The 11967-nt window shown below is 44.3% G+C and overlaps 1 protein-coding gene across 2 annotated transcripts in view; it reads right to left on the minus strand.

The window, feature by feature from the left end:
- LOC121865403 (ribosomal protein S6 kinase alpha-5-like) overlaps positions 1-8651 on the minus strand; it is a 72064-nt gene extending 63413 nt beyond the window's left edge. Inside the window, exon 1 of one of the 2 annotated variants that reach the window (XM_042364759.1) lies at positions 8530-8651. In XM_042364759.1, coding sequence (XP_042220693.1) covers positions 8530-8548 — 19 coding nt within the window. In that variant the 5' untranslated portion in view covers positions 8549-8651. Of the gene's footprint in view, positions 1-4295; positions 4446-8529 lie in introns of those variants that run through there. The other variant, XM_042364758.1, reaches the window with a different exon arrangement.
- Between the last annotated feature and the right edge of the window lie 3316 nt (positions 8652-11967).

The following is an 11967-nucleotide window of genomic DNA, read 5'->3' on the forward strand; positions in this document are numbered from 1 at the left end:
ACCCCCCCCACACACACACACAGTTGGGGGATTATATCACCACCACCACCACCTCCTCCGTCTGCTCCTGAAGCTGTAGTACGATAGCTCCTTCACCACCACCAGTAAGCACCCTCGGTTCTTCCACCCAGTACAAGAACCACAACATATACAGAAGCTCCTCCACTGGGTGTCTACAAATTGGGAGGAATTAGTTGAAGCGTTTCGAGTGTCTCCATGAATGAACTTCCCATAACCTGTTCATCAGAGTAAAAAAAAAATATATATATATAAGTCCCTTCCAAGGTCTTTCGAGTGGGCCTACAACTGACTGCTGGATGAAGACGCCCACAGGCCCTACAGACTCGTTAGCTATCAGTTGCCACCTAGGTGAACGGCCGTACCCTCACTGTATCGAAGAATAAATTAAGTACTGTCAACTCTCCTCTTATAAGTTCAATAATAAACTTAAATACGTTAAATAATTAGTCACCTGGTCTACTATACAGGTATTGTACTGTGTTAGACCACGGCATTTACCTGACTGGTTTAAACTCTTAACGGTAGTATTGTGCCGGGGGAGGGTGGTGGTCGTTCATGATACCCTTACGTCCAGCGCCCTTGTTAACGTCCTTCCTCACACAGTAGCGAGGAAGAGGTACAGTATAATTTAATATATATAACTCGCTTTACACACACACACACACACACACGCAAACGACTATCAATCCGAAATAAATAAGTTGACGTTCTTATCCATATTTACTGCACACTAACAAAAAATACCGAGATATCTGATGACGCACTGAACGTATGAAGCTGCACTGTCACCATCTATCACGTTTTTACATGCAAGTGCAGTACGTCGTTGTTTAAAAAGTATATTTAGAAGAAATTGGTAGATTGTACTCACATCACAAAGCCTGGAGTGTGGCGGGTTACCTCACTAGCGCCTCTGATTGACTGACTGGCCAGCAAGTTCTCCCCTCAGTCCATTTACTCAACTTTGACGACTCCCAAACAGACGATTGGCGATTTAACTTAACCTAACCCAACCCAAGCTATCCTCACCTAACCCAACCCAAGCTATCCTCACCTAACCTAACCAAATTCCATCTATCCAAACCAAACCCAACCAAAACCAATCTAGCCACACCTAACCTAACCTAACCTAACCTAACCTAACCTAACCCAATCTAAGCATGAGGGATGACACGCTGTTTATCTCCGACTATATGAAACCTGTCATTAATTAAGGAACAATATTAATGCTTCAGACAGGAGCCTGATGTAGCCATGATGCATATATCAATTTGTTATCATTAACACCAACCTAAGTACGGGTTATAAAGAGCAAGGTGGTGTAAACTGGGATAGGTTGTGGCCGCCCTGCAGCACGCTACGGTGAATAGAGTCAGACAGTTTACAAGTTCCTCACACGAGAACATGTACACACGCCGAGCAGATTTATTTTAACTTTCATAGAGACTTTTAACACTATAATATATACACAGCAGGTGAATCTTGAGGTAGAGAAATACCCATGGGTTAAAACTAAACACTGGGTTTATAACTAAGTCGGTTTGTTTTATGATGACAAGGCAGTGGGTCAGACACCCACACACAGCAGTTGGCGTTAGGTGTCCAGAGCTAGTGGAAATATATCACCATTATCACCACCACCATCATCATCACCACCACCATCATCATCATCACCATCATCATCACCATCATCATCACCACCATCATCATCACCACCATCATCATCATCATCACCACCACCATCATCATCACCACCACCATCATCACCACCACCATCATCATCACCACCATCATCATCATCATCACCACCACCATCATCACCACCACCATCATCACCACCACCATCATCACCACCACCATCATCATCATCATCATCACCATCACCATCATCATCATTACCTATCTGTGGACATGTAGTACCAAAGTTATAATGAACAAGTAGTATTATCATTGGAAGTGAACATTTAATACGAGTGAGAGTGTAGGTTGTACATAAGAACAGATTACCCCAGTACGGTCTACGAGGGTGACTTTGGTGTCAGTCAACAGGAACAGTTAGTTAAGGATGGTTAAGACAAGTTTGGTTTGGGATAACTTATGTGTGTCAGAATTTCTCAGCAACATCTTGACTACAGGTGTACGGTAACTACTGTACCTGTCCTCACGCCTAACCAGACACGAAGTTAAAGGTGTGAATCGTTTAAAAGATATACGTTACAGCATGTTGCATTAACTCCTACCTGTGACTGCTCTAGAGAAGCTCATTTGATAGTTATAAAATACACGATGTTATGTATAGATCTCTTTAAGAAATGACAGACAAACACACTGATAAAAACATGTTTCTAGAATGATGAGGGATAATACACGTCTAAGGTCATACAGGTCACAAGTCAAGCAGGTCGCGAGTTATGCAGGTCACGAGTTATGCAGGTCACGAGCCTTACGGGGAAGTATATCATATAAAACCGGGGAATCAAATCATCATGTTTAGGCACGAGTTCCTCCTACACATACTGTACGTCCATGTTTCATTGACAACTGTACATAAAGACGTTTGATATGATGTTACTGGTGAGAGAAGATATCCAAAAAAACATTCACCACATCATCCCCAACTTAAATAACAAAATAAATCACATTCTCTCTCTATATATATATATACAATTTCTATGTTCATCCTTCACCACCACACAGATCATTCCACCTCAGAAGAATGTCAAGAACCGGGAGCAAAATACCACTGGGGTTGATAGAAGCATTTATACCTCTGCCTTTGTCATACTACTTTAAAAAAATGAAGAGCTCGTGGGGTATTTGCCGGACTACGGTGAACCGAGGTGATATTTTGAATCTCCATCTTTTGTGTTTCATAAGACGTAGAAAGTGTGTTGCCTATAATGTGTTTGTGATTGGTAAGTGTTGTTTGTTGGTGTTAGTGAGGTGTTGTTTGTATTGTGGTTGTTTGTGTTGGTGAGGAGCATGCTTACAATATGTGTGTTGGTGTAATGTTGGTGATGCGTAACTGATTTTTTTTTTTTTTGGTGTTGAGTGTTGGTGATGTGTTGCTGATGAGGTGTGTTACTGATGAAGTGTGTTACTGGAGAGGTGTGTTACTGGTGAGTTGTGTTACTGGTGAGGTGTGTTACTGGTGAGGTGGCCCGCCCCCCCAATTGCCGGCTTGGTAGTGGAGGGAAGAATGGGAGGGCACCGTCTCCCTGCTGTCGTAAGCTGTGTAAAGACTCGAGAATTTGGTGACATTTGATCGATATATCTATTATTATTACTATTATTACCATTATTATTATTATCATTATTATTATTATTATTATTACTCCCCCTTGTTTAATATACGTTACGTCCTCGTTAAAAGGTTTATACGTTATGGTAAGAGATTTCCTCATATATCTCCGTCTCTTATTTATCTTCTTCACATAAAGCTGTACACACAAACATGTTCAGTGAGTAAACGTAAACACACACTTATTATTATTATTATTATTATTATTATTATTATTACTACAGCCAGGCAGGCGAGTTTCCTACACAATAACTCCGCGGGCAATAACACGAGTGATGGTTGTATGAATGATCTCTGGAGGGGTGGAGGGAGAGGTGTACATTGGAGAGGTGGTGAGGGAAGGTGTACACTGGAGGAGGGAGGCGTGTAGCAGTAGGGTGTGGGACATTAACGCTTGGCCAGGTCACTAGGGCACGCAGCCAGCTGGGTGGGGCATGTTTACCCAGCAGGTGCAGCGGTCACCACGCCACGGACACCAAGAGAGAACACACACACACATATGGTGTTATTCAACGACCAACAAATGTTTTCCTAATGTGTAAATCCAGGAACTGGCTCCGGTTGTGAAGACAGATGCAACATGGGGGCAGCGAGAGTGATACTCCACCATTTTTGGAGTGTTTCAGCACGCAACGACTGCTTGGGAGGGCCAAGGGTAAGTGGCACCAACACCTGATAAGCTTGTACAGTTGCTGGTGACACTAAAGTATGGAACTGAACACTCGCTCACTTATAGCACGATACACACTACCTGCATACTGCCAGCACAGCACATGATACAAGATGAACACATCAGTACATTGGGTATTAATGAATGAATAATGAATTACAAAGGGAAACAATATCGCGTCTTCAAGAAATACATAATGTAGCGAGCAAAGCGGCAGCATGAACTGGTGTCCAAACTCAGGCCCAGTGACTCATTCTATTCCACACCCTCTTTAGCGTGTTAACGTTCGTCATCGATACTTACCGTTCTTGAGTTCATGATAGATGATATCTCCATCGTTTGGTGGAGTCGTTTTTGACGTAGATGGTTCCATATATGTGTAATAAGTCAATACCCTGGAAACACACAAACATAACCCGCAGAGACGCACTTGCACAAGATGACACTATAATCTGCTGCCAGGACACTGACCAAGGTCTTTTACATCACGAAAATTTGATTATTACCCGCGTTATTATCTTCATACTAGAAAATAACTTTGTATTTTTATTCATCTTATACAAGTCTCAGTATCTCGAAATTAAGATTTATTTGATACGGTTATAAACTTCAAGAAATATCATTTTACGGCTGGCAGAGCTGCACAAGGCACTGCTCAGCTGATTTTCCGACAGGTAGTGTGGCCAACCTTGGCGCCCGTTGCTGTGGCGATACTGTGGTGAATGTTTAACACTGATTGATAAACATGTTATTCCCTAGTTCAATATAATCTGAGTACTACTGTACTAGTCTTTACAAAGTTATAACAACCCGAGCTACAAGCTGAATACTGTAGTCTTTAGTTCAGGGTCATACAGTATCGGTATTGTTTATGTAAATTCTCAAGGCTATAACAATTTGTATGTGAGGAGCTGAGCTGCTTCTCACTTCCCAGAACACAAAGATCTTATCTCTCGTGTTGTGTTGTGCCTGGTTGTACCAAACCATCACGGCACGCGCGTTATGTACAACAAACGTGTACAGTACATCATTTACGGACATTAAGCTGAAAAACTGTACCTCGCCTCCGATTTGTTATCAAATCTCAACACTTAACTCCCATACCTGTTCTTCCTTCACAAGTGTAACTTTCACACAACTAACACCTGTCATCGGAGGCGGTGTGTTCCCTAAACGTACTGGTAAGCACGTGAACCACATACTGTACGGGCTGGTATACTGTACACGGACATAACCTCAGGGATAATTGAGTCATGGGCGACAAGTGGCGGCACAACGCCCACAGGTAGCGACGGCGGCCCAGGTGTTGCTCACTGCACGGGGGCGGATGCCTCTATCATCACCACCAGGCACCCACTGTCTTCACCTTGTTCCTCTCTCCTCCACAACAGACTATTCCAGTATCATTATCTTTCTCGCAAAAAGTTACCGCGTTATGTTTATTAAGTTCAACATACATTCAAATAGTTAAAGAAACTTTAGTGTTTTATTTATTTATGTATTACTTAAAAATAATAGTATATTTGATAAGCAGAATGAAGTATTATGTCCCCAGCGACTGAGGAGAAACCGGTAGAGAGTAAGGGCACACTGGGTGGTGTCCTGCCACCCACACTGAGAGCGTGAGTGTGGTATACACCACACTGCAGCGTCGCTGCCGATAAAACTCTGGTTATTTGGTGCTGCTGCTTCTGGGAATGCAGTACAGGCTGCCCAGAATACTTGGTGGGATGTTCCCGAGATCGGCGCTTCCAAGAAGGAGTAAGGCATGATGGAGGGTTCTCGAAATGCCAGTGTTCCCAGAACGTTGGTCGGCACGTTACATGGATGTCAAAGGTTAAGGCTCGATTAATTACAGAAATTTCCAGGAGATGGTGTGTGGCCTGCGGGAGGGCGCTTCCCTTGGTAGCAGCTACACGCAACAAGGAAGAGAGATCGATTCAAAAGGTGGTGGAGTGACCCTGCCCTTGCCCTCCACCTTCCCCATGTGTGGTGACACTCTGGTCACCTTCCTTATAACTTGTGACGCCTCTTGTTATCTAGTGTGCCCTCCGACCCTTATGCCCCGCCCTTTCCTTGCTACATGGTGTCGCTTCTCTCACCTGCCACCTTGTCAGTAGGCACCCGTTGAGGACACGAGACACCATAACTGTGTCCCAGCACCAGGACTGTATATAGTGTCCACACACACACTACCACAGCTACACACAGGTCACGTAAACAAACCACAGCTCATGCACCCGTCCCTCACAAGGCAGTGCCGGCGATAATGTCTAATCATTCAGTATAAAAGATATAATTCTAACAGCATTCTAATTCCCGAATCAATAGTAATGACGTTATATTATTGTATATAATAGCTCCTCATCTTTAAACTAAAATATAATGTGAGGTGATGTCTGGAGAGGAGGAGCACGTGTCGGGTGTTGTGCGAGGGTAATAAGGTCTCCGAGCAACAACATCCGGAAGAGGTGTGGACACGTGCAGGGAGGAGCCCCCCTCCCACCCCCTACTGTTGCTACACCATAACGAAGTTCTACACAACCCAACCGCTGCTACACCTAGTTCATGTCTAGTGTTCTTCTGAGTAAAAATAATATGGAATCAACTCTGTAATAAGCTGGCGAGGTTATTTATCTGCTGAGACGTTCTTAAGCTTTCGTTCAAGTGAGAAGTAATGACAGACATTCGAGGTACAGAAGTATACAACAGAAGGTGGACCTCTGATCAACATAATCACACGAGGCCTTAACTTCACCATAAGTTGAAACATGTCAGGTGAACAGTTTATTGTCACACACACACACACACACACAGTTGTCAAATATATTTCTACTGTAGGTAGCGCTACATACATCATCATTGTGACAGAAAAAGGTAATTGGTGATTGATGAATAAATCCTAATATATAATGGCGTTTTATCAATACCTAAAAGGGTGCTATTAACCCATTGTGTGTAGAGTTGGTTTAAATATATTGGCGCCATTTTAAGTATTTTTTTTCCTATGAGCGATGAGTCATGCCCTTCTCCCTGTGAGCCAAGAGCAGGTGGTGGTGGTGACGGTGGCTCTTTTAAGGTATATATTTTGCTGAGCTACGTCACCTTCCTCCCTCCAACACCTCCACCACTTGACACGTTGAGTAGACGTTTGGACATGGTTAGGTTAGGTCCGAACCACCCTGGCCCATACCAAGCGTCCATGGTCCAAACATCCTATATTCCTTCACACACACACACACACACACACACACACACACACACACACACACACACACTACAAGGCATACTACTGGTGTACACACAGGGCGCCGTGGGGTTATCGCCTTCAAGCTATCAAAATCGATCCGTACGTGGTAATCCCCGAAGGCTGAGAGCTATTGGTGAGGATCAAGGGTCAGGGTCACGAGGTCAGGTCATCACGGTCGACTTCCTCTTTAAATTTCAGAGGAGGTCATAGGTGTTGAGTAATTAGTGCTCTTGTTTGCGTTTTACCTATCGTATACTGTTCAACACACACACACTGATTCATTGTACTTTATGGGTTAGTACGATAATGAAACGGGTTAACACGGCTATTTAAGAGGTTAACACGGGTACTTAAATGGTAATCACTGAATTAACACCCAATGTCGAGAAGGAGAAAATAATCTAACAATTCATGACCGCGGGTGTGAAAGTCATATACAGTCGAGGTAGTGAGAGGATTTAGCGTGGTGGTAATGGTTCAGCGAGCAGGTCACTCAGATTTACTCAGTCAACGTGAGGGAGTCCGCGAGTGGATGCTGCAACACGAGTCGGTAGTGGAGTGGGATAATAACTGGTCAGGAAGGGATGTAGCGTGGGAGGATGGGTGAAGGATGGGTGAAGGATGGGTGGGAGGAAGGTTAAAGTACTTGTGATATTGGAAGACTCGGCTATGATTAATAATGAAACACTGGGGGGGGGGAGGATCTCATTAATGCGTAAATATCTGTTAAATGACTTGGCTTTAGATACTAAGAGTGGCATGTTAAGGGCGGGAGCAAACAGCTGGCTGCCTGTGTTTACACAGGCGAGGCAGGAGTGTGTCTCAGCTCCCATATTACTCGGAGGGTTGAGTGATGGAGTTGTATGGAGCAAACAGCTAATTTGTTTTCTGTAGCTTGAGAAGCGAAGGATGTGTTAGTGATACACACGACTAACGCTGAGAGTCGTCAGAACAGCAGATGAAGAGGTGGGTATACAAGTGTAGTCTTCCTCCAGAACACAACGAATTAAATTAAGTAAGTCTGTCACTGCAACATATAAATTAGCCTTCTCAAAGAGTCGCTGAGTCACGGCTGTCTAGTTTTATCCGTTCAAGCGAAGAGGACGTCAAGGCTGTGTTTCGTGTTGTATATCACTCATGAGTGTAACATACAGTCCAGTCATGGTGTGGCACACGGTCCAGTTATGGTGTGACACTGTCCAGTCATGATGTGACACACGATGTAATGAACTGTTTGCTCTCCAACATCTGATGTCATCGGTAAAAATAAAGGACTTAAATCCTTACCTGTTGTAATCTGTTTCATTGTGTGACTCTGACCAAGGTAGTTTGACCATGACTCTGACAGGCGACACACACACAGTCCACGTGTAGGGAGGCTGCATGGCCACACACTCGTGGGACCGAGAACCCACACTGGTTGACGGAGACACCTGTAGAGAGAGAACGTTTATCTGTTAGGGCGATAAAGAGGTTCAGAGTACAGGCAATTAAGGGTGACGGACACCTAATTATGAACATATCTAGCCAGGATGTAAGTTTATCTCATAACCCGATCAGGTAATAAGGTTAAGTGAGAGGAGTGAGAATCTGTCTATAGTATAGAAAGGGGGGGGGGAGAGTTGTCTGGAATGTGAGACAGAGTTAATGAGGAGTCACGCTAAAAGACATCCAGTGTGTCCGTAGGAAGCTGGTGAGTGTCGCAACTTGTGCTCAGGATTTAAACAGATTCACGTGCATATCATTACACGTTCTCCCGAGGCATTTTGTTCTAGAGGTCTCAGTATGTTAAAACTTTCAGATACATTATACAAAAGCTTAAAGGATAATACTGATAAGAATAATGGAACTAGTATTCAATTAAATTAATCTATGAAATATTAAATTATGAAGTGAAACATTAAACTAGTGTATTGGAGTTTACAAACACTCTCTCTCTCCTTCGAAAAATACCAGATAATGCCAAAGTTCTAGATAGCGCCCAAAATGCCAAACAGTGCCAAGTAATGGACGGTGTTAAAGACTAAATAGTACCAAAATGCCAGAGTGCCAAATATCAAACAGTGCCAAAATGCCACAGTGCCAAATGCCAGACAGTGCCAAAAGTGTCCAAGGAAGTTTGTCCACAGGTGTTATTGAATGTCTCCAGCCGACACTCAACCTAACCTGCAGTTCACTATACAGAGGAAATACTGGATCATGCCTGCAGGTGAAAATTTGTGTGGCGAGGTGGTGAGGTGGTGAGGGAGGGACTGTGGGGGGGGGGGGTTGATATTGTTATACTACTGGTACTGACTCACATCCGGGATCAACTGCCAGCCCAGGACATTGATCACAATACCAATCTGCATTATAATCATCAACATGAAAGAAAAAGGTAAATAATTTCACAAACTCGTTAAAACTCGGGCTAAAGATACAGATGTTAAAACAAAGGCTATCTGCATCCTGTTACAGCGGGGGGTGTAACCTTAAACTGACGCCCACTGCTGCTGGGAGTACCCATGTTCAGGGCGGCACTAAGGGCACCACACACATTAACAGTCTTATTAACGACGAGGTGAGTCCCATTTCTAAACACCTTTATAAAGTCCCCAAAACTGTCTTCGTATATAAGACCAAACTTCATCAAGTTCTTGGGGATTCAGCTGAGTCTCAATTCTAGTCGGTGTGTCGTTTCCGGCAGTATGTCCTCCACTTGCACTGGCGATTCCATCATGCTTGGCTGACTGTGATGGTCGTGTGTGTGTGTGTGTGTGTGTGTGCAGGCTTACTCATGACAAGTGGCCTGCAACACTCACCACCAGTTGACAAGCACCACCACAACCCACCCCACACAAGGAAACATAACCACAAACTTTATATTCTTAAAATATGTACAAAAATAAATAAGCAAATGAACGCGGTATAAAGCAACATTGAGATAACCTTAAATTTTCGTCAGTAAGGTAAAAAGACAAAAACTTGCCCACTGGTGATGATTTATCCGCTGGAGAAGTTGTAACATTTAAGATAGTGTAGTGTTCGTTGGGTTCACCTGAGAGTGGATGAGACCGTTTATGGGAGGCTGCCTGACTACCAAGTGCTGTGGGGGTGATTATTAACTCTACTGCTGGCTCATGCTCGTCTTGTGCCTAGAGTTAAGACGCTTTATGAACACCACCACTTTACAGTGTGTGTATCGCACAAAATGAATAGTGTCTACCTGCCTTACGGAGAGTATTACCTGTGTGTGTGTGTGTGTGTGTGTGCTCTAGGAGAACGGGTGAGAGACCAGCCCAGGAAATACTTGGCTTCTCACTGGCTAAATTGAGTAAAAAAATATATATATTGAGAAACATTCATTTACATCACCTTTGTTGCAACCTTTTACCCCAGACTTGTATTAAAACTGGTCCTGTGAATGACCACCTGCCAACACTGCCTTGGTGGTGGGGTGAGTACTGACTACCCACTCCCTATAACTCCATGTCACCCCACCCGCTAACTCCATGTCCACCCATCCCCTACCTCCGTGTCCACCCACCCACCCCCTCCGTGTCCCTGGGTGCTGCACTCCGTCCTACAACACACAGGTGATGGTCCGTTGGTGTGAGGCAACAGGTGGCCCTCACACAGCTACAGTAGGAGCACCTTCTCTCATCTGCGGCAGATGAGCGTCGTGTTACCAGGCCACCACCAACCCTACCTTCCCGACCTGCCGTGCCTTCCTGACCTGCCGTGCCTTCTGACCTGCGTGCCATCTTGACCTCCCTGCCATTCTGACCTGCCCTGCCCTGCCTTCCTGACCCGCCATGCCTTCCTGACCTGCCTGCATCCTGACCTGCTATCTTAGTGTTGTTGCTGCAGGTTGTTTCGGGCTCAGATGAATATATGTTGTGCAATTATCTTATGCCAAAATCTGTGTGTGTGTGTGTGTGTGTGTGTGTGTGTGTGTGTGTGTGTGTTGGCGTGAGTACAGTACATGTTTAACCAGCCCTTGTTAGTTGAGTCACCGTCTATTATTTCATTGCGTCAAGACAATAACACACCCGCACGGTAACACTAACTGAAGCTTAACGTAACACACGGAGCTGTACCGCGTCACCACCTACAGTAGTTTCCGAGTTCTATTGCCTTAGAGAACGATAAGGAAAAGAGTTTTTTCTTCGAATTTGTTGTTTTGTTATGACCCATAAATTATGTTATTGTTTTTGTTATAGTGTGTTCATATAAATAATACTCAACACTGCACAGCACACGCATACATACATACATACATACATACATACATACATACATACATATACACATATACACGCAGGGAGGAGTATTGATGGAGGGGTCTTGGAGGAGGAAGGAGGGAGAGGGGGCGAAAGGGTAGGGAAATAAGACTTCCTGAGGAAAGGGGAGGGAAAGGGGGGGGGGAAGTCTTGGGGTGGAGGTGAGGTGGAGGGGGGGTAGGAGTGAGGGAAGGAGGGAGGGCGTCCTGGGGGAGGTGCCATCATCTTTAGTGTGGCTCGCCAGGTAACGCTCCCCCCAATACACCGCCCGCCGCCTACCTCAGTTTATTTTCCACACTGACACAGTAACATACATACATACATACATACATACATACAAAAAAGATGTTCTATACTGCCACACACTTACACCTGGGTCAGTATTTATACATTGAGCTCCACACAACCCGTTAATAGACAGATTTGTTAAGAGTGTAATCCTCCGCTTATCTATACACGCTGA

Source organism: Homarus americanus, unplaced genomic scaffold, assembly GCF_018991925.1.
Source record: "Homarus americanus isolate GMGI-L3 unplaced genomic scaffold, GMGI_Hamer_2.0 scaffold25483, whole genome shotgun sequence".
Classification (NCBI taxonomy): Eukaryota; Metazoa; Arthropoda; class Malacostraca; order Decapoda; family Nephropidae; genus Homarus; species Homarus americanus.